General features: G+C 44.4%; 1 protein-coding gene across 1 annotated transcript in view; it reads right to left on the bottom strand.

Moving 5' to 3' along the window:
* Positions 1-23,923, bottom strand: part of CASQ1 (calsequestrin 1) — a 142,507-nt gene extending 118,584 nt beyond the window's left edge. Inside the window, exons 1-2 of the mRNA XM_085637737.1 lie at positions 23,471-23,923; positions 7,160-7,244 (exon numbers count right to left, since the gene is read on the bottom strand). Of these exons, the coding sequence (XP_085493863.1) occupies positions 7,160-7,244; positions 23,471-23,713 (328 nt within the window). The 5' untranslated portion in view covers positions 23,714-23,923. The remainder of the gene's footprint in view (positions 1-7,159; positions 7,245-23,470) is intronic.
* Positions 23,924-24,387: the final 464 nt, after the last annotated feature.

Genomic DNA, 24,387 nt, shown 5'->3' with positions numbered 1-24,387 from the left:
ACACATCACGCCTGAAAAAAGAAGCATTACAACAACTGGCTGACAATACAGACATCATTATAAAGCCTGCAGACAAGGGGGGTGCAATAGCAATTCAAACAGCAAACAACTACTACACCGAATGCAGAAAACTTTTGGAGGAGCGCAGGAACTACGAAATCCTCACTGATGACACAACAGAGGAGATACGGGTGCAGGTTTTGGGGAAGGTAGAAGAAGCCACGGCACAATTGGGTGTTTAGGAAGGAGGCTGAATTCCTTATCCAGAAATCGCCCAGAACACCATATTTCTACACCATCCCCAAAATCCATAAAAATCTGGGAACCCCCCCCCCACCTCTCCCCCCCGGTCACCCTATTGTGTCAGGGAATAGTTCTATCCTGGAACCATTATCCAAATTTGCGGACGCATTCCTCCGCCCGTTGGTCCAGAAAACAGGTGCCTACCTTAAGGACACCAAGGCCGTCCTACAACTCCTCGATGGTCTCCCTTTTGACCCAGATCAACACCTTCTGCTGGGGCTTTGTGTGGAAAGCTTGTACACAAGCTTACCGCATAACAAGACTTTGAACATTATAGAGGTATTACTGTTTACTACACCATGGGAGTATCACACACCTCGTAACGTGGTCATGAAATGTGTATCTTTGGCCCTTAAGAAAAAAAAAATCTTTATGAGGGGACATAATATCTACAGAAGCACAGGACCAGAATGGGGAACACCTTTGCTCCTAGCCTGGCTGGTCTCTACGTACACCATCTTGAGACCAGCAAGATACTGCACCTAGACAATCCGTTTTACAACAACATCGTAATATGGAAACGCTACATTGACGATGTGCTTGTGATATGGAGAGGTGACGCCGAATCCATCGGAGCGTTTATGGTCTGGCTCAACGAACAGAACACCTATCTCAAGTTCACACACACAGCATCAAACACCAACTTGGAGTTCTTAGATCTAAACATCTATCCGGTGAGTGGCACGCTTAAAACTACCACACAGTTCAAACCCACCGCAAAGAACTGCCTGTTACTGTACAATAGTTTTCATGGCCCTTAAGAAAAAAAAAATTCTTTATGAGGGGACATGCTATCTACAGAAGCACAGGACCAGAATGGGGAACACCTTCGCTCCTAGCCTGGCTGGTCTCTACGTACACCATCTTGAGAACAGCAAGATACTGCACATAGACAATCCGTTCTACAACAACATCGTAATATGGAAACGCTACATTGACGATGTGCTTGTGATATGGAGAGGTGACGCCGAATCCATTGGAGCGTTTATGGTCTGGCTCAACGAACAGAACACCTATCTCAAGTTCACACACACAGCATCAAACACCAACTTGGAGTTCTTAGATCTAAACATCTATCCGGTGAGTGGCACGCTTAAAACTACCACAGAATTCAAACCCACCGCAAAGAACTGCCTGTTACTGTACAATAGTTTTCATCCCTGACACCTCCGGGACAACCTCCCCTATGGACAATTCCTCCGTCTCCGGAGGAATTGTTCTGAACTCACTGACTTCAAGAAACAAGCCTCCAATTTGAAAACTAGATTACAGAAACGTAATTACCCAGAACAGATCATCAAAAGAGGGACGAATAGGGCAAGGAATAATAACAGAGACGCACTCCTGGAAGACAGAATACCCAAAGAACAGGAAGTTAGACCAATACGCGTCATCACTTTCAATACACACTCCAACCAGGTATCAAAAATGGTGAACAAACACTGGAGGATCTTGAACTGCGGAAATCTCAATTTACCGAAACCCATGTTTTCCCACAAAAGGGACAGGAATCTGAGAGATATTTCCTAGTCCATACCAGACCACGAGTAACTCCCACAATGGATTTTTCAAACTCACTCCTCCCTCCTGTTCAATGCCACTATCCTTGTGGCAATTGTGCATGCAATCTTTCTAAAAGGAGTAGAAACATCAAATTCAGGAATGGCACAGTATGGGAACAAAGAAAGTTCACAAACTGCAACAGCAGAAACGTGCTATATATGGTCATGTGCCCGTGCAAATTGGAATACATCGGAATGACATTGAGACCAGTGAGGATCCGCATTGGTGAACACAAAAGTAACGTTTGCTGCAAAAAAAGCACCACCAAAATGGCCACACACTATTTAACCATGGCCCATAGCGTGGATGATCTACAATGGACAATGATTGAACAAATCAACAATGAGAACCGTCTACTAGAGAAAGAGCAAAGGTGGGTGTTGTGTCTTGGCACCCACATAACCGGTCCAAATGATGACATACCCTGGGGTCAACTGTCATGAGCGTGAACACAAACTACCCCCGGAAATAAGAGTAACCCTGCATTACTTATGTACTTAGGCCAGATTTGGCCTTACCAAGCATTGGACATAAGGCTGTCATTTTGCCCCCTCATCCTTGTCTATACCCCCGATCAAATCGACCACTTCGGCGGGTATCTGCCCTTAGTACAAACGAACTTACTTAACTAACTACCCTGCAACATCGGGGCTCTGGTTCAAGTGCCACCGCATTTTTGCCATCGAATTACTAGCTCTTAATCCTTAATGACTTTTTATCATTACAACAACGTGCACTACTAACATGAGTTTTTCTTCTCTTTTTGTCCGCCCCTCATTGTGCCGCAGTCACGAGACACCGAAGAGTGGTGACCGTTTTTGACCCCAAGTGAACTGGATCTACGTGTGCCGTTTTTGACACAATGATGTTTTGCAATTTCTTTGTACACGTATTGATCATAATTTACTGTCCCTCCTGCGGTCCACATGACATAAACAAGTAAGTCTCATTGGTTCCGGTCTTTTAATGGGACCCCTCCAAGATTAAATGGCTGACTTTTTGTTTTTAGTATCGAGTTCTACCTAACGAAGGAAACGACTCCAATCCATTTCCGGGTTACCTATGAATAACAGGTTGTCGCTCGAGTATTCAGCTCAATCCGCCGCGCACAGGACAGAACCTCTAACTACTTCCGGATGAATTTCGACAGGAAAACACCTTTTTTGCACAGCAACTCGGCAATCATTGCCAATTAGTGGCACTATATAATGTGACCTCCCCGCGGTCTCCGTATACCACCGAGCCGCGGGTACGCGTTGTATCTAGCGAGGCAGCGGCGACAAAACTGTAAGTACGGCATAGCCGCTTAGAAAGAGCAGCCCAAGGACGCTGACTTCAAGATTCTGAATACTCACTCCCCCCCGGCCTTGTCTCCTCTGGACAGGATTCAGTTCCGACACCTTTCCCACCCGTTCTTGAGGATCATGGAGCATTGTCTCCTATATAACTAAGCATGTATTACCTAACTATACTTACCCTGCATACCAGACTAAACTTCCTTTTCCACTCTGTTTTTACAAAATCATAGTGTATGTGCTTTCTGTTAAGTGTTTGTATGTCTTGTCTGTCAATTTTTTCCACAGGACACTGCACTAGTGGTAAATACATTATTATGGCTAAAGATACATCACAAACTCTGTGGTACACTTTTCTTACAGGTGATACGTGTTTGCGCAGAAGGAGGCACATTTTTACTCTTTGTAATTTATTGTGCTTTCTTTTTCCAGATTTACAATTAGAATACCAAAAGAGTATTGTATAAAGTGCATTATTAGTTGCATTTTCACTTAATTGTACATATCACTAGTTTCACATTTTCGATATCTTTCTCGTTAACATAGTGAGAATAGAAGGGATTGGTTATAGTCCTGATGAAGAAGCCCCAGAGCTTCAAAACATGTTGACTTGATTAGGAGTACCCGCACATTAACGCAGGACATCTCCAACCCACTGCTTTTAATAGGACCAGCTGCAGGGAATATTAAAGTTTTTTAGTCCACAGAGACCAGGTCCTTTTTAAACTCACTTTTTCTCTCACCCTTGACCCTTCCTCTCACAAACTCCTACACCACACATGGTACTGAAGATCAGTGCTCCCGCGTAGTCGTAGGTCGTAGCACGTCCCGTCCCGCAGCGGGACGGGAAGACCCCCCATGATGAAGCATGACACCAAGGGCCCTTTTGGTGTGTGAGGGGTATTTAAGCAAACACTGTGTGCTTCCAACCAATGTAGGAGACACACTCTAACCAATGAGAGAACTTCCACTGAAAGAAACCCATCTACAGGTGGATCCTTGTGTTTTGTATAGATTTCCAGGGGAGGACGTATCCACCTCCAGTGCCCGTTTAGGACACTACCTCTTCACTCCCTCTCTTATTTTTTGTTGCTTATAACTTCCTCCAGCTCTTGCAAAGAAAAGAGGCTATCCATAAATCTCTGATCTTCTTCTGAAAGAACCAGCATAGCATAAGAATTCATGAAAAAGTACAATTTGAATAAATTGTCATTGGGGAATTATTATAGATCTTGCTAAAATGTTCTAAAAAATGGCATTGATCTCTTCCTCTGATGCACAATGGATGCTTGTTCTGGGGAACTTCCCGGAATTAATCCTACTGGACAGGACCCGTTCCCATGCCTGCCAAGCCATAAATTTCCCTACATACTAACTTTCTTCATATATCTTTTGTAAATATGTTGACTTTTGCACATATTCTTTGCATAGTAATACTCCTGAAGGGCATTGTTTTCATTCTTTTCTGAATTGTGCTTAAAAATTTCACATTAGTTCTGACTTTACTCTACAAACTGATTTCCTCCTCTCGCAAAGTTTTAAGTGAACTAAATCTCTGGCTATAATAAATGCTTGCAAAGATCCAAAACTGACATAATTATGAGTAACTGCGGGAGTGAAGGAGTTCTATATTCAGAGTGTTAGGGCAGCTTTCACACCCGCCCTTAATGCTATCTAGGGTTATTTTTACAGAAGATGTGAGTAGACAGTACGATCTAAATTAGAAGCGTCTGTTAATCAAAGTCAAAGGATTATAGACTAGATGGGCGCTGCTTCCCCTTACACTTCTGGGAAGGGTTGCCCTAATAAAAATGGCAGCTCTCCCTCTTTTTAATTTTTTATTCACAGCTGTTCCATGTGTTATTCATTCTAGATTTTTTGCACTTGTAAACTCGGTGTTTGCGTCCTTTTTATGACATTTGCCAGTCCAAGATTGCCAGTACTTTATATAGGTGCATAGAGGAAGGTGGGTTGGCACTTCCATGCCTCAAGTCATATTACTTTGAAAATGTTGCACAATATATGTTTAGGTTCAGGAAAGCTCACTTTTTATAGAGCTACCAGCAAAATGAATTGATGAATAGAATATTAGAAGAAAATCAAATCAGAGACCTTCCAAGACTTATTAAATGACCCAAAAAGTGATTATTTTTAACTTTAATGAAATATTTACTTACGCCCATTATGTTTTATATATTTGATATGATTGTCCTAATTTTTTTAATGTGAGATATAAGATTCTGCAAGAGCTTTAAAAAAAGAGCCCACTTTTATAAGGCTCATGATATTCCTTACATTAATTCTGAAACTCAGTGAGGCCAATTGGAATGCGAAAATGGGGGTAGTATGGAACCAGGTATTGTAGCCAGGTGGGCATGAATGGTTTGTTGAAACTAGATAATTTCCTGTTGTATGATAGATGGATACTTCGAGTGGGATTGAACCACAGATTTCAAGTGGTAAGGCTCGGCTTCAGTGGTCCTATATGGCCCTCTTCGGGGTATCACGGAATCTTTATCCTAGGATCCTATCAGACAAAAAGGAGCTTGCATTGACATAGATAGATCATTCTTATAAGAAGAAAATAGACCTTTGGATCGTTATTTGTTATCTTGTGAGAAAATGGATGTGCATGAATGGGTATCTGCGAAATGGCTCACAGAGGAGAATGTGACACTTCCTAAGGATATCTGTCAGAGAGATAATGATTTAAACTTCTCTGCTTTAAAAGGGGGCCAATTTTTGTAGGATACAATTTTTTTCAGATAATTAATCTACAGGTCACTTCAGTTTTTAAATAAAATAAATCCATATTTTCTGAATCAATGTTTTAGGTGTGGTAGGACTGGTGCTGGATTGGTGGGGGCACGTTATATGGTATTAGGGTAATTTAGGTAATTTATGGGAAAGTGTTGTTAGATTTTTAGAGAACTAGTTAAAGATCCAAATTCGACGAAAATCCCATGTTAACTCTTTTGGGTTCCTGCCCATGATGGAAATCCCATGGGAGGTCCAGAAGTTGTGTTTTATTTCTGTGTTGACGACACAGTCTCTGCTGCTACAGAGGTGGAGATCTAAACCTGTACCCAGTATTCTCGATCCGCAAGAAAAGAATTAGAGGATCAGGGAAAGGGAGGCCATTCTCCGCCAGGTCAGACAATACGGAGAGATTTCATAAAGTTCAGCGTTCTTTTATAATAAATTAAACCTGTGAAAGCACTGTAAATTGTAACATCGCTTGGGTGGGGGCTCATCGGATGTCTTGAGCGGTCTCTGGGATTGGTGATCTGTGACATGTATTTATGATATTGCATTGATATTGCACAGACTGCTTTTATTCTTTTTTGTTTATGAGATGTGGCATTGTACCTCCAGATAAAAAAAAGAGAGAGAGAGATCACTTCTGGGATTTGCGTCTGTGTCGTCACGGGTACTTGCGGCAAATTCCTGATTAGCGAATTTCATGCAAATTAACAAGTGATAAGGCACGCGTCTTCATCGCATTGTTCGGATTTTTAGCTTGCTGTGCCCACAGCTGTGCTCAAGTTCATTAAAAGTAATAGTTTATCACAAATTGCTGTTTTGAAAGAAACTGTCAACGAATAGATGAACATTTTTAGAACAGATTTTTGTAATTTTCTGACATATTTCTCAGTATTTTTGTTCAAGTCTGTATCATACAATCTTTTTTTAACCAGAAACGAATGGCAACATAGGAGCCAAGACAGATGTGACGTTAAATAATAAGTGTCGAGTCAGTCGCACTGATTACATACCAGAGGCTGAAATAGAACCTCTGACTGATTGATTCATTCAGTTTCTAATTAAAAAAATCTCACAATGAATGAGATTTCACACTGATTTTCATGCTATATTTTTACACTCATTCCAAGCCATGGGTGGTGTGAGCTTCATTATGAATCAGAGCGTGCCTACGTCAAAGCACCAAACAGTTAACGAGAGCGAGAGGAAGGAAAATGAAAGATTAGTAAGCATACCTAGTTTCTTTGCCACAGAGGCGTCGTGTTCTGAGTCCAGGAGGCCAAAGGCCACCCCTTTATCCTCCAGGACTTGGGCTGCTAACTAGGAAGAAGAGGAAACAAAGAGAGAAAGAGGAAGGGAGAAAAAGGAGAAAGTTTCAGAGAGTGTCCATGGGAAAAGAAGAAACCATGTTTCATAGCACACGTTGTTTTCTTAAGTCAATGTGTTAGGAGCCCCCTTGCCACATTATGTATCTCTTAGTCCTTTTCAGTTTTGGAAAGTGCCTTGAGTTTATGCGTAACACCCATCCGTGGCCGCTGCAGGTAAAATCGATGGTGCCGGCAGGGGGGGATTTCGAGAAACGACCACAAGGGCAAAAATTTATTTATTTAATATTCCCTTGTGGTCGTCTCTCAAACCACCCCCCTCCCCCTTTAGCCGGCCACCCCGCCCCACCTCTCTTACCTGCAGCGGCCGCGGCTGGCAGCACCTCCAGAATCATGGCGTTTTGGCACTCATCACTTTGAATTTTTGGATTTTCTTCTAAGAATTGTCCTGGGAAGCCCAGTTTGCAAAGTGTTGTTGGATAAAAAGCCAGGATCAGCTGTAGGTGCCACACATAACAAGGCTAACTTGGTAAATATGCTTAATCTCCTGTAGGCCTTCCCTGTCTCATATCTTTTATATCACATGGCTATCTCATACTGGTCCGACAAGTGTGGTATGATATAAATACTATAGCACATTTGTGTATTAGATCAAAGTTGTCCAAGCACAAGTTGGCAATGTATTTATGCTCAAGCATCCTCCTCTGAAGTAGGTAAAAATAAACAACAATTACCACTCACCCCTAGTAAGTTTCATGGGAACAGTAGAAATATTTTATTTTGGGTAACATTCCCTGTTTAGTGTGGCATGGTATTGCTACATGGCTTTCAGTGTTAATGCCACTCGGCATGATTACAAGTGTTATTGGTGTGGAATTATTGGGTGGTGTTATTGCACCTAGTAATATAGCGCGTGGTATTACCACCCATTCTTATGGCCACAAATTCCTCTTGCTGGTGGAATTTGTGAGCAGAAAAAGTCAGAGAATTCAAGAAAAACACATGGTAAATGACTTTGCTATAGCAGGCCCCATTGTGGGTTACATTGTTCAGCTGGCCGATAAATTGGGTGCTGGTGTCACTCAGTAACTGCAATACTGAACTGGGTATTGCCAGCCCATTTAAGAGGCCATCTTATAATGCGGTTCTATTTATAATGTATAGTAGGCATTATAGATGAAGTTGTTGACTCATTTTTTCAAGTTTTCTAATTAGATACTGTGCATTTAATATCACTTCATGTAAATAGGTAATTTTCAGCGAAGACACATTCTGCGTCTCTATAAGATCAAAGGAAGAGGTGTGGCCCGCGGCCAGGGCGACTGACTTGGAATCTAGGGATCACGGTTCGATCCCCGGCGCCGGCGGCAGATTAGCCCAGCACCATGTGACTCTGGGCAATAGCTTGCTTAATCTTCCCGACGGCCCCTAGCGCCTAGAGACCCTTACGGGTGATTGTTCGTGCTTTACAAATGTGGATATTATTTTATTTTTTAACAGTTAAAGTCAAATAATTGAAGAAGACATTAATTCAAGCTCTGTTGGGTGACACTTTCTGTAACCAGGAACAAAAATGACTTTTTCTGATCCTTGATTAGCTAGTGGTAAATCGGAAGTGTCAGCAACTGCTTGTTCAGCTGCTGCTCCAATATAAATATTTTGAAGTTTACCATTTTCAGACCAAAATAGCTTGGTCAGGATGGGAAATTTAAAAGAAATGTCGGCAATTCAGACATTTTAAAAGTCAAGGAAGGCTGGGGAGACATTGGATCCCTCTAGTGTAACTTACTCCCGCCGAGCTCTCCGGGTCCTTAAGCAGCAAGGGCTTGTAGGAGTATCCCCTTATGGAGGTATCCCCTTATCTCCTTATGGGCTTGTAGGGTGTCACCTTATGCACCAGTTTGATTATAGCCAAATTCATTCTGAAATTGGATAAATCTTAGCTATTTGCAAACAATTTTTGGTATTGGCTGATATTCAGTCTCTAATTATGATAGACAAGCATGACAATATTGGGCCATCCCTTTTATAAGCTGAAGCAGCGCTAGTAAAATTAATACAAAAGCTGAAACATGTTGCTCAACCGCATTCACCCATCTTTTGATCCTATGTTTTGTCCTTTGTCAATAATTGTCAGGTTTCCGTTATTCCTTAATCTTCTAAATAGGCTGAACGAGCCATTTTGCTCTCACTATATTCTTACATCGCAAAAAACATCACACTTTTGTTCCTATGAAGAAAATTTTGCCCAGGGATGAAGGTTTTTCCACTAGTTCCCACTTGAAAGGATGGATAAATAGCTCCTGATGTGTTGTAATCACGAATGCCGCGCTGCACAGTTGATACCCGTGAGGGTCTCTCAATATTTTCCCCAGCCTAGGATGTTTCATCTGCAGACACACTGAAGTAGCCGTTCCAGAACGTGACACTTTATTGATAAACAAATAAATGTTCTAAAGATCCATTCTACTGCCAACAATATCCTCGGCTCCAACTTGCCAACGCTCCAGGAAAGTACCCAGATATGACAATCCATGTGTCATTCGGCCCCAGAGTCACCAAGAGCTAATTGAGTGCCGACAGCAACCCCGTCCCTAGCCTTCAACAACCACATCCAGCACACGTGTTCCCTGACCCGCCCAACAAGTCGATAGAACCAGGGAGGATGCTCACCGACAACATCAGTGGTTGTACTGCGCAATATAGACACTAATACTATCGACCTACAATAATTTCGTATCCTCTACAAAGCCTACCCCTACATCAAAGTAAAGTATATAATTATTACTCTTACGCTCACATCCTATTGCTTAGACTCGCCTTGCGAAATAGTGGTTAGGTTGATGTAGTGAATGCAATGTTTTTGTCAAGTGATGTAAAATAGGGGGGTATAGCACATTCACCCAATGGCTTTATTACCAGCATGTTCAGGAATGATGCACAGATTTTATAATGCGGCAGGGCATCTAACAACCTGACCTAACACAACACAACTCAACACAACAACGTATAAAAAAATCATAACGCAGCATCGCAAACCAGATTGTAATGGTTCCGCACAGTTGTTATGAAATTGATGTTGTGAAACATTGATGCGGTATGGTGCGTCACCAATTTTTATGGGGAGTGGGGGTGGTGGGGTTGTTTTATTCTTCTTGTGTCAGTGTGTTTTGTAAGTGGGACTCCCGATACCCTGCTTTTAATTTTGGTTTTAGCCCCACCCTCCCCTGATACGCTCACTTTTGTTACACACGCATGCATATACTCTCCCTTGCTTTTAAGGCAGTGTTACTAGCAGTATTCTCCTACACCCCTCCCACTCCCCTGCCCCCAAAATAGCTCAGTCCAGATTGAGGTATGCCATTTTACACTTACAGTGCTGAATTGCAATACTTTGCCTTTTCTGTCGATTGTTTACATTATATCATTTGTATAGCGCTTCATACCCCTAAAAAAGCCTCAAAAGCACATATTGGAAAAGTGGAGTAAATGACTGGTCAGTTTGCTGTGCATGTTGTGTGATCACTATTTGGCTATGTAATTGCTGCACAATGACAGGAGGTATTCTAAAGGTAACATACCAGCATAATCCCCCTGAAAGTACACAGCATGGAGATATACCCTTTAAATTAAGGCAGCTTTAAAATGTCACTTTCTATAGTATGAAAGATACACTATACTCCCAGTAATTGGAATTACGCCATTGGCTGTGGGATATTGCACATAATTAGTAACTTACCGCACCTGCTACATAATTCACCATTAGCTGCATAATTTACAGAGTTCAACAAAAAATTGTATATCAGGCGCCAACAGATCAAACGTTTTTTTTTTTTAAAAAAGGCAACAAGTGGTGCAGAGCCGGGCAGTCCCTTTGCAAAGGTTAACGGGTCTTCTATTGGTTGCTGTGTCCACGTGATAAACTCGTATTTTTTAGGTGAAACATTTGCCTAGACAGTGCGATAACTCTGCCACAGAATGTGTTGAGTTCTGTCATACATTTTCTTTTCTTGTTGCAAAATGTAGGTAACCCTGCCGCATAATTCGATCCTGTATTTCAATGTTAATTCCAGTGGGCATGATGATAGATCTGCGTTTAAGATACAAAACTGTGGTAGTTCACCTGTATGCTTCAATCTCGCTCTGATCTATAGGGGACCCCCCAGCCGAGGTGGGTGGAGTAACATTTAAGGCCCTCGGTCACCTCCCGCCCAAAATAGCCGCGCGGGGCTCCGAGAGCCGTTCTATTCGTGGCCTCGGCTAAGCCCCCCTGAGCGGGTCCTCTTTCCTGCCCAGACCATCTGGGCCCTCTTGGTGTACGTTTTTCCCTGAGTTTGCACTTTGCCCCGTAACCGAAGTCGCGAAGCCCACTCCTGTAACCTGTCAAGCTCTCTCTAACCCCTGTCCGTCTGTCTCAACGCCCGTCCCCCCTCCTACCACCTCAGCCAGGTTGGACAAATATAGCCCCCTCCTCGGCAGTTCGTAGGGACATACACGGAAAAGACGGGCACCGTGGGTGCGCCGGGACTCCAATATTAGTTTCACTTATTTTGCTTTTGCGCTATTTAAATCGAGAGGCATCTCTACGGAAAGAGGAGGTAGGACTTCAGCAAGTAACGGAGACGTTGTTTGCGCAGCACACACCCGCACGCTGCCGGCCCTAGGGTCCCCCGCTCCCAACATGTCTCTCCATGTGCAGCAAACATTGAGGCCCCAATTCCTTACATGTCTCTCCATGTGCAGCACCCACCCGCACTCTGTCGGCCATGGGCCCCAGATCCGTACATGTCTCTCTATGTGCAGCACACACACGCACTCTGTCGCCCATGGGCCCAAGATCCTTACATGTCTCTCCATGTGCAGCAAACATCTGCACTCTGTCGGACATAGGCCCTAGATCCTTCGCCGTGTGCATCACCCACCGCACTCTGTTGCCCATGGGCCCCAGATCGTACATGTCTCTACATGTGCAGCACACACCCGCACTCTGTTGCCTATGAGCTCAAGATCCATACATGTCTCTCCATGTGCAGCACACACCCGCACTCTGTTGGTCATGGGCCCCAGATCCGTACATGTCACTCCATGTGCAGCACCCAACCGCACTCTGTCGGTCATGGGCTCCAGATCCGTACACGTCTCTCCATGTGCAGCACACACTCACAGTCTGTCGGTCATGGTCCCCAGATCCGTACATGTCACTCCATGTGCAGCACCCACCCGCACTCTGTCGGTCATGGGCCCCAGATCCGTACATGTCTCTCTATGTGCAGCACACACACGCACTCTGTCGCCCATGGGCCCAAGATCCTTACATGTCTCTCCATGTGCAGCAAACATTGAGGCCCCAATTCCTTACATGTCTCTCCATGTGCAGCACCCCACCTGCACGCTGTCGCATTGGGCCCCTAATCCTTACATGTCACTCCATGTGCAGCACCCACCCGCACTCTGTCGGCCATGGGCCCCAGATCCGTACATGTCTCTCCATGTGCAGCAAACATCTGCACTCTGTCGGACATAGGCCCTAGATCCTTACGTCTTTCTGTGTGCAGCACCCACCGCACTCTGTTGCCCATGGGCCCCAGATCCGTACATGTTTCTACATGTGCAGCACACACCCGCACTCTGTTGCCTATGAGCCCAAGATCCATACATGTCTCTCCATGTGCAGCACACATCCGCACTCTGTTGGTCATGGGCCCCAGATCCGTACATGTCACTCCATGTGCAGCATCCAACCGCACTCTGTCGGTCATGGGCTCCAGATCCGTACATGTCTCTCCATGTGCAGCACACACTCACACTCGGTCGGTCATGGTCCCCAGATCCGTACATGTCACTCCATGTGCAGCACACACCCGCACTCTGTTGGTCATTGGCCCCAGATTCGTATGTGTCTCCATGTGCAGCACCCACCCGCACTCTGTCGGTCATGGGCCCCAGATCCGTACATGTCTATCCATGTGCAGCACACACCCGCAATCTGTTGGATATGGGCCCCAGATCCCTATATGTCTCTTCATGTGCAGCAAACATCTGCACTCTGTCGGACATAGGCCCTAGATCCTTACGTCTTTCCGTGTGCAGCACCCACCTGCACTCTGTCGCCGATGGGCCCCAGATCTGTACATGTCTCTCAATGTGCAGCACCCACCCGCACTCTCGGCCATGGGCCCCAGATCCGTACATGTCTCTCCATGTGCAGCACACACCCGCACTCTGTCGGCCATGGGCCCCAGATCCGTACATGTCTCTCTACGTGCAGCACACACCCGCACTCTGTCGGCCATGAGCCCCAGATCCGTACATGTCTCTCCATGTGCAGTACACACCCGCACTCTCGGCCATGGGCCCCAGATCCGTACATGTCTCTCCTGTGCAGCACACACCCGCACTCTCGGCCATGGGCCCCAGATCCGTACATGTCTCTCCATGTGCAGCACACACCCGCACTTTGTCGGCCATGGGCCCCAGATCCGTACCTGTCTCTCTATGTGAAGCACACACCCGCACTCTTACGGTCATGGGCCCCGGATACAAACATTGGAATGTTGAAGCTCCGGGCTTCTACCGGCCATTATAGGCTCGGAACCAGTCCGTTGTCCTCAGTGGAGCTCACAACATTTCAGTGTTCTAATAATAATAGCGACTTTATAATTTGGTAATTATAACTATGATGATGATGATGATGATGATTATTATTATTCCCAGAAATAATGTTGGTAAAGCAGGCATTGCCTCAGTTGTTTCTTCTTGAGGTGGGATGTGCCCAGAAACAGAACCGCTGGCCCTCTGCAGTAACAAAGCAGCCAACATTACTGAGTTGTGCACCAACAATGAGCGCAGCCAATCCTCTTCCTCTGCCTCCAGCCACGCCCACTCCAGGCTGCACCGTCCCACAATGCTCTTAAACTGCTTTTCAAATGGACCGCTTTTGATAGTACTGAGAACTCCAGTAGCATCTCCTCACGGACTCACTGCCCGTAGCAGTGTATATACATGGATGTCGATTATGGGTAGCTGGGTGCTGCAGTTGCTACCCCTCGCACGACCTGTGGTAACCCCTGGCGCAAGTCATGCTGCCCATGACCTCAGTCGGTGTTTAGGGGAGATGTAGAAACCTAAATTAAACTGCCCGTGCTTACTTTCTGTCATTTTCTTTCCTAGCTAGAACCAGAGATCATTGTTCATTCATTGGCTGAGTGGTGCAACATAAACCATTCATTGGCTGGGTGACGCAACACAGAGCATTCATGGGCTGCGTGACACAACATAGAGCATTAATTGGCTGGGTGAAGCAACATACTGCGTTCATTGGCTGGTTGACGCAAAATAGAGCATTCATTGGCTAGGTGAAGCAACATACTGCGTTCATTGGCTGGGTGACGCAACATAGAGCATTAATTGGCTGAGTGACGCAACATACTGGATTCATTAGCTGAGTAACCCAACATACATCAGTCATTGGCTGGGTGACGCAACATAGAGCATTCATTGGCTGGGTGACGCAACATAGAGTATTAACTGGCTGGGTGAAGCAACATACTGCGTTAATTGGCTGGGTGACGCAACATATAGCATTAATTGGCTGGGTGAAACAACATACTGTGTTCTTTGGCTGGGTGACGCAACATAGAGCATTAATTGGCTGGGTGAAGCAACATACTGCATTTATTGGCTGGGTGAAGCAACATACTGCGTTCATTGGCTGGGTGACGCAACATCGAGCATTAATTGGCTGAGTTACCCAACATACAGCATTCATTGGCTGGTTGACGCAACATAGAGCATTACTTGGCTGGGTGAAGCACCATACTGAGTTTATTGGCTGGGTGAAGCAACATACTGCGTTCATTGGCTGAGTTACCCAACATACATCATTCCTTGGGTGGGTGACGCAACATAGAGCATTAATTAGCTGGGTGAAGCAACATACTGCGTTCATTGGCTGAGGTACCCAACATACAGCATTCATTGGCTGGGTGACGCAAAATAGAGCATTAATTGGCTGGGTGAAGCAACATACTGCGTTTATTGGCTGGGTGAAGCAACATACTGAGTTCATTGGCTGGGTGACACAACATAGAGCATTAATTAGCTGGGGGAAGCAAAATACTGCGTTTATTGGCTGAGTGACGCAACATACAGCATTCATTGGCTGGGTGTCGCAACATAGAGCATTAATTGGCTGGGTGAAGCAACATACTGCGTTTATTGGCTGGGTGAAGCAACATACTGAGTTCATTGGCTGGGTGACACAACATAGAGCATTAATTAGCTGGGTGAAGCAACATACTGCGTTCATTGGATGGGTGGCGCAACATAGAGCATTCATTGGCTGGGTGACGCAACATACTGCGTTCATTGGCTGGGTGACGCAACATAGAGCATTGATTGGCTGAGTGACGCAACATACTGCGTTCATTGGCTGAGTGACCCAACATACATCATCCATTGGCTGGGTGACGCAACATAGAGCGTTCATTGTCTGGGTGACCCAACATACATCATTCATTGGCTGGGTGACGCAACATAGCCCATTAATTGGCTGAGTGATGCAACATACTGCATTCATTGACTGTGTTACCCAGCATACAGCATTCATTGGCTGGTTGACGCAACATAGAGCATTAATTGGCTGAGTGACGCAACATACTGCATTCATTGGCTGAGTGACCCAACATACAGCATTCATTGGCTGGGTCACATAGTACACTTGCATTCATTAAACAATTCAGATAGCATGCTTTCATTCACGGCCTAATTTGGTCAGTATAAACATATTCATTCAACATTTTGGCGAATACAGACACTTTTATTAGGCAACTCACACAGTTTGGCTTGCATTCATTGGCTAGTTTGATTAGTATATACAGTTAGTTTAGAAACATTAATTGATTAATCAAGTTACATGCATGCATTTAATATCTTAGTCAGTGGATATACACACATATTCAGTGGCTTTTTTCAGACCGAACACAAGCCTTCAGTGGCTGAGCATGTATCACCTTCCTCTTATGTTAAGCTTGCCTGTGCTCAGAAGTTGATTTCGGAGTGCGGCACTATGCCGGAGTATTGTAAGCGAACCATATGGAACTAATAATTTCCACAAAAAAAATTATCCCGAAAGCATACTGCTAGGAACTCTTGAGAAACTTGTTGTTGAACACGAATGAATCGCCCTGAAGAAGCCAACTTAAAATCCCGAAACACGCCTTGGCCAAGTGTAGAGTTTAACTTTTAAAGAAGAAATGAATAAAGAGACTTTGAGAAATGTACTCTAGTGATTCGCCCCTGATTCTGATTGTGTGCATAAGAAAAATGCATTGAATTATAGGAGCTTGTAAATGGGGAACCGAGAGGCATCCAAGCTATGAACTTGAGGAACTCAAATATCATTGGTGAAAATCCAAGCTTCGTGGCTGTTCAGATGGACTGGGTATGCACTTCCAGAGGACACGCGTTCCAAGCATTAGCGGCTGCTTAAGAGAATGATCTTCCAACTGTTCTCAAATGTCGGATTCAAGCAATCCATTTTGATGGGCGATGACAAGGGAAAATTAATTATTTATTTAATTTTCCCTCATCATCGTTCATTGACATCCCCCCCCCCCACCCGGCCCACCGCTCTTACCTGAACGGGCCGCGGATGTTCCATTGTACATCTAAAATGTGGTCAAGATTAAGACTAGAGATTTCTGGTCGTATTTCGGACTCCGTTCTACCCTCCCCCACTGGCAATGTAAAACAAATGGTATCACACTGCAGGCACGCCGCCATGTAAATGAGGTCTGCCGTGATGCAGGGTAACCTGGCGGTGAGGTGGGCCAGTGGAATGTAACTACTGGCAGAGTGGAGCACAGGGTTCATGCTGCCCTTTGCAATAGGCAGTGTCTACCACTGGGCAGTAACCAGTCTAGTCGTCGAGCAGTAACATAAAATTCCTTACATAAAGTTGCTCCAATCTCTCCCAGAGCTAACAGCCACAGCCTCTGTCCCATTTTTCGCTTTGGTATGACGGACTATTTAACTGATATCTCGCCTTTCATAAAATTTTACACTGATGGAACCGATATAGCTACATACACATGTGTATTAGCCCCTAAACACCTAAAATGGGACTAAAGTATGATACTCATATACAGTTAGTAGAAACCGAAAGCTATGAGCCCCTGCTTGGCTTGCACTTTTACCTGTATGGAGTTGGATATTTCAGGCCGATTTCCAACACCGTTTAAGACAATGTCATCGGACGATGGAATAGGGAAAATTAAATAAAGAATTCCTATTCCGTTGTCTGTCGAAATCCCCCCGCCCCACCGCGCTTACCTGCACGGACCTCTGCTGGCTCTTCAGAGCACTGAGTGAGGCTGCTCCCACTAATCCTGGTGCTTCTCTCATGCTGGTGAGAGTAGCTCCAGGATTGGTTGGGAGAGTTGGCTGAGTCCCGCATTGGAGCCTGCCTTTAGAGAAGACCGAAGTAGGATGATGTTGTGTTGTGCACAAAGGTAAATGTATTTTATTTAATTATTTTTTGTGTCCCCCGCCTCACCACCCTTGGTACATGTCAGCCGCCACTGAATCTGACCACGCCTCATTGACATCCATATTAGGCAAATTTATAGGTGGAACCTTACATGTATACCCATCCGCCTAGAAATGTTTTCAATTACTATATTATATTTTTTTCATGTATTTCTGCAATGGCCCGGATCCTTAAAGTATGCAATTGTGGAGGAGTGGCGTTTTCTGCATAAACATCAGTTTACTACACTTGAGACGTAATTCACCATCTCCTACATAATTTGCATACTTCAGAAAAAAACACAATTTAGTTTCTACCTCAAGCAGGTCTATTTACTATTTAAAAAAAGCTACACACAGTGTCATAACGTAGCAGAAAGAATTTATCTGCTCAACTTCCAGTAGATGTTTGCTTCCTTAAGGTGTAAAACTGTAACTAATGAGATTACATTTTTGCCCAGACAGTAGTATTGTGTGTTAATAGCAACATAATACTGCCACAGAATATGCCACATAATTTTCCTTTCCTTTCCACATAAATTAGTCAACCCTGTCACATAATACAAATTGTCATGGTGGTTGTGTCCTAGAGCCACATTTATGTCGCCATTACAAAGGGTCACAGTGATTGTGTTGGGTAACTCATCCTTGTATCACCAATACAATGGGTCTTGGTGGTTGCAAGATTACATTTTGGCCTAGGTCTGAATGAGAAAACTAACTATTGCCTCCTAGCATAAGGGGTTCGATCAGAATAATGACTTCAATTTGTGTCCTTCTAACGCAGGCATAAATCTTCGCTATGTCTCTAAAATCAGCCCGATACTTATGTAATAGATCATCAATATTGTTATGATGCAATCATTGATGATTTCTGCATTTGAGAACATCAACACATTTATATTATTTTACAAAATGTATATTCTTGTAGAATAATGTATCCTAGAACTAGTGTAGTGCTATATGAATTGAAGGAGGTAGGAAGAGGAAGGAACATTCACTAAATGGTGATGATAGGTGCAGGACGATGACATATACATATATATATATATATATATATATATACACACACACACATATATATATTTTTTATATATATATATATATATACATATATTCTAGATGTCCAATATTCTAGATAAAGGCATAGGTCAGATGGGTAGGTGATATACTGCACACAGTGCCTAACCCATCTGCTCCACATGATGTGTTTGCTTGGCCTAGCGAAGGAAAATTGCTTGTCTGCTATCGAACAAGAATGGGTCCCTAGATTGCAACCTGATAGCATGTCTAATGTAACTTTGCTGCGGTCAGCTCTCGATGGGCAATCCTTCATGTGGCCGGATTAGTGAGTAAAGTGAGATAGAGCCAACGTTGCTTTTTCTGCTCCCATTGCACTTCTATATTTAATCCAAGCATATAGTGAGAATATGAATACCGGGGGCTGTATCATTAAAAACTCCCCTCGTGTCTTTAGAAGAAGCACACTACTTTTGTCAGTGCACACCCTGATGAAGGTGCAAGTTCCTTTAGTCTTCAAATAGAGCTGAAACGTGTTGACTGCTTAAAAGCATTAATTAAGTTTCCTTGCTTTTAATGTTGTCTCAGGCAGAGAATTATTTTGCATTACATTTCTTTCATGTCTAAACATAACATTAATATTCGCTCATGTCCATCTGGTTCTCTACTCTGCTTTCAATTGCCCTCTTCTTAAAAACGCAAGCTACATTGTGAGGCCTTGTGAAGCATGTCTAGAATTCTGTTAGCCTAGGGTTCCAGTATATAGGCATCACTCCAGTTCCCCCTTTCGTCAATATAATATTAGAAGATCTGGCAACCCTTAAACGTAATATTTCAGTAGCAAACACCCACATACTCAGTTGTCCATTTGCTGCATGACCTATTTGACTTTTAAGTTTCTTTCTCCAAGTACATCACCCATAGACATTTCTATATGGGGCCCTAACCAGCGTGTTGAAACCTTTGATAGTACATACTCTTTGTACTCTGAAGGATTCTGTTTATTTTGTATTTATAAATGAGGGCCTTATTGCAAAATTATATTATATATTCTGTTGCGTTTGCCCATGTTTTTGTGATTTACAATTAATCAAACTTAAGTCTTCGGGTCGCCGACATTAATATGGAGTTATAGATTGAGTGGAAGGCCAGTAGCGTAAGTTGGACGTTAATCACATAGGTTTCCAGTGGTTTGCCAGCATAGGTGGGACTTTCTAATTGGAGAGGTGGTCAATGGTTTGGACTTCTTGTTTTTGACAAAGGGACGGTGCACTCTATGGTTTGGACTTCTGTTCAATCACATTGCACTCCAGTGGATTGCCAGCATTCCTGAGAGGTTATTAATCGAAGAGGTAGCCAATGGTTTGGGTTGGTAGTCACTGACATTAGATTCCAGTGTGGTGCTGACGCTATCTGAGATTATTAATTGGAGAAGTTGCCAAACCTAAGGGTTGGTAGCTCATCACACTGGAATGCACTGGTTTTCGACAGTAGTCTGGGTTTATTATACGAAAAGAAGAAGAATAGGTTGACTGGCCATAGGGTTAGTTTGTTACTCACACCGGAGTTCTGGGACTTGCCTGGTATTATTGGATTTTTTTTGTCACTTTAAATATTGGTGGGATGAACACAACACAAGTCGCAGTGGTGTTTATTTGGTTGTCTGCGGCGATAACATTTATTACAAAAAGGAAATGTCAGAGGATGGCGTCGAGGTCAAATCACGCTAAGATGGTTGCCTGCGACAAATGTGGATAGATTGAGAGGCGGGATGGCCAGTGGGATTAGTTGTTAGTTGACCACATTGGAGTGAAATAGGTTGATTAATAAATGCGTAAGAATACCAAGGGTAGGGAAGCGCCATGTGCCAGGCTTGAGACGGATCACACCAAAGGTGAATGTGGCATAAGGAATGCTTGTGGCCAGAACAGTGGCTCTGGGGAAGGAATTATGCTGAAGCCAAACATGTCATTGGCTGGAACTATTAAAGGTTACTAATTGAAGGAATGTGGCTTGGGTGTCAGTTTTGGAAGGCCACTGAGTTCAGAGAAGGTCAGTGGGTGTGGTCCGTGGATCTGATTAATGATGAGTGATCTAAGCACCCAGCTGGTGTTCATGCTGACAGCACTCAGTCAACAGGTGGCGTTGGTCATACGTGTTGCAGGTGCTGAACATGTTACACATTGGATCGGGTTACCCTGCAAACACCACAGAGGTGCAATGGCGCCGCCCCTCTTTGAACGCTATCTGGTCATAGCCGCCAAGCACTTCTTCGAAGTTGAGGGTTTCTGGAAAGTTTGTGTGTCCACGTTAAAACCCGCACGACATCCCACCCGAATCTCAAAACTTTAAGCAATTTTGTTTTCTGAAGTGCCCGTTTCTCTTTGTTACAAACGTGCACCTTTGTTATCACACGAAACGTAATTTCGATCACTGAAAAAGATATACACCACAATGGCGGCACGCCTCCTCAGAGGGGTTTTATGACATGTTTTTTATGCAGACACAGTCAAACACACATGGAGATGCACACACACGTTCTCAAATGCAAACAAACGCAAAAATGCATGCAGCCAAACCACACACGTAATTGGTCAAACCTATGTATTCAAGCATACAAACACCTACGTCACATTTGTATAAATGCACAGTAAAGTGCACACACAACTTATGCACACGTATACAAGTACTTGTATGCACATTTTGCATGCCGCTATCGTCCCTTCTTTCCCTGGCGAATGTCCCAACAAGGCCTTCAAGGTGACACATTTCACAGTGGCATAACTAAGCACAAGCAACACTTTTGTCGGTGTTCTGAGACGTTCAGTATTTTCTGAGTCTCTTGGGTGGGTATTCTCTAAGGACGGTCTCCCGAGGGGGCGCATTCAGAAATCTACTTTCGGTAGGGATGTCCTGATGAAATTCCCAAGTGTTTCAGTAGCCTAGGGCGATGAAGTTGTAGCTCAGTTTTCAAGACAACTTCCTCCGCCAATCAGTAGTAACTATAATCAAAACTTTCCTAAAGCACTGATAAGAGGTTGTATTTCAACCCATCTCGATGGTACTCATTTTATCAACCTTGGGCGGCTGAAAGTCTGAGTAAGCCCGTTAGATTCCAACGAGGGACAGTCACATTACACACGGATCTCCGCCGCTGATGCATGAACCCACTGAACCACCTTACCAGCTTTTATGAGTGCAGACACACACTTATAATATTCAAAGTCGATTGTAGTGAAACCGCGTACAGCCCACCAGGACCCACAATCGATCTTTTCTCTTTCAAACACTATTTTCTTAGATGTGACTGGGCGCTATTTTACTGCAATTGTTTTACAAATGGCCAATTCCCTACTCCAAGAGCCAACTTTCAGTGGCCGTGTGGGTAGCATCCTGGATATGTGCCAATGCCGGCATTGTGTGTATTTTTTTAATGACTCTCGTGTGTGTGAATGGAACGCCACGAGGGTCACTTTTGTTTACAGTGCATATGAGGTCAGCCACAATATACCTGAATTATTTGAACCCACCTTCCTGACTAACTGCCTAGCATATGGTCGGATTTGTGATGATATAGTGAACAAAAAAACGATGGAATGGAATCAGCTCAGTGAAACTGTCACTTCGTTTACACACATCACTTTCTGTTGTTCTCATTCAACCAAGCTACGAGTGCCCTCACAACGCACTGAGCATATATATATATATATTGATGTTGTTCCAGCACAATATCAGATTTAAAACTCATCCTTACAGCACAATATGAAGGAAGGTAAGTATATCTAGGTAAGTACATATTTCCTAACCTTAAACCACATGTACGTTTTTTGAAAATATATACAGATATTGTAAAGATAAGTATATCTATATAAGTATAGATTTATTCATCTTAATTCCACCTCTTCATAACTCGAAGAATATATACGTTTGTCTTCAGTACCTGGGTGTGGATTTAAAAGCACTAAAATCACGGTTACCTTCACCATATCGTGATACCGATGTTCTTAATGGGATATTATTCTATGGTCTATTTTGTCACTCAATATCGCGACGTACATCCGTAGAGAACTGCAAGTTAGCAAGACATCTTGTCTCGTGCCCCCTCCCACACACACACACACATTTACGTTTTAGGCTACTAAAGGATTCTGGGACTTGTAGTTGTGGATGACTTCTCTTCGGCAAATTAGACTAATGCATCACATTATGAAGGTTTATAAATGGGAATCCAAGGACTGGAAGTGGATCCGTAATATGGCAGAAGGAATGTCCATTGGTCACAATATTCTGACCAGATGATCGAGGGTCAAAATATCGACAGGTAAGTATGTTCAGATATTCTATTCCTAGCTCCACATGTACATACCTTGATTATATATATATATATCTCATCAGGGTACGCACATGTGGAGTTGAGAATAGTAACTCTATATCTCCATATGTGCACGCACCTTCTTGAGATTTTGGTGTTCAATATTTTGGAATCAATAGTGGCCACTCACTGTTCCTTCAGAGATGGGTGGACCCAAGGTGGCCTAGTGATGCGACTCATGTGGCCATCCCTACCCCAGGCCGAGTGGCGCTCCGCTACCTGACTCCTCCCTCCTCCGGAAGCCACTTGGGAGGCCCTTTGGACAAATCAAGTTCCATGCTCCGCTCGCGGCCTGCTTTTACCTCCAAGATGAGCTCTTCCATCTCGAACTGCCTCCGCGAGGCCTTGTCATCCTCAATGGGGTCGTGGTAGAAGACGGCCAGCACGTCGTGCTTCTTCAGGGCCGCTTTGTAGTTCTTGCTGCTCAGGTGGATGACCCGGTCCTCGCCGTCGTACTCGGGGAAATCCAGGCCGTCGTCCGCTCGGACGCCCAGGCTCGCCACAGCCAGGCATAGCGCCGTGACCACCAGCCAAAGCCCCTTCATCCTCTTGGGCGTTCCAATACGCGCGGGGGGTGCGGAAATCTAGGCCTTTAAAGAAAAGGGACCTCCTCGGTTGGAGTCAGACGTGGCCAAGCGAGAGAGGGAGAGAGAGGCCCAGCCTTGGAGATGTCGTCTCTCCGGTGAACTGGCTCAGCTGTCCTGGGTCGGAGGCTGAGCTGTGTTGGGTGCAAGAGTCAGGGGCCGCTGGTGGTCACTGGTCCCAGGTGCACAGGCTGAAAAGCAAAGAGAAAAAATCACACCCAGCCCATAAAAGAGGATGGGGGGAGGAGGAACGCACGTATAGGGGGCAGTCTTATCTTCGCCCACTTGGCACTACGAAAAGCGACCTCCGGAGCCCTCCCCGTGGCTCCCTGTCTATATATGTAGAAGTGTCAGGTGTCTCCCGATATACCCATGTGCTCATGCGCCCCACAACTGGGGTGTGCCGTGCCACTGCACATTCGAGTCCAGCAGGTGCGAAAGTCCGCACACTAGTCCTTAACACTGGTTTCACCTCACCATCTCTGCCGTTCCGCTTCTCTCGCCCCTTTTTTGCGCTTCCCTTCACTTTAATTCTCTTGCCCGGCTTCCTTCGCTCTCCACTTGTCTCCCCGGTCCAAGGCTTCTTGGTTCCGGCCCAAGAGCGGGAAAAAAGCGCCGATCGCCATATTAAGGAA

This window comes from Triturus cristatus, chromosome 12 (genome assembly GCF_964204655.1).
Source record: "Triturus cristatus chromosome 12, aTriCri1.1, whole genome shotgun sequence".
Classification (NCBI taxonomy): domain Eukaryota; kingdom Metazoa; phylum Chordata; class Amphibia; order Caudata; family Salamandridae; genus Triturus; species Triturus cristatus.
Note: the sequence above shows the minus strand (reverse complement) of the source record. Positions and strands in the feature narration are given on the sequence as shown.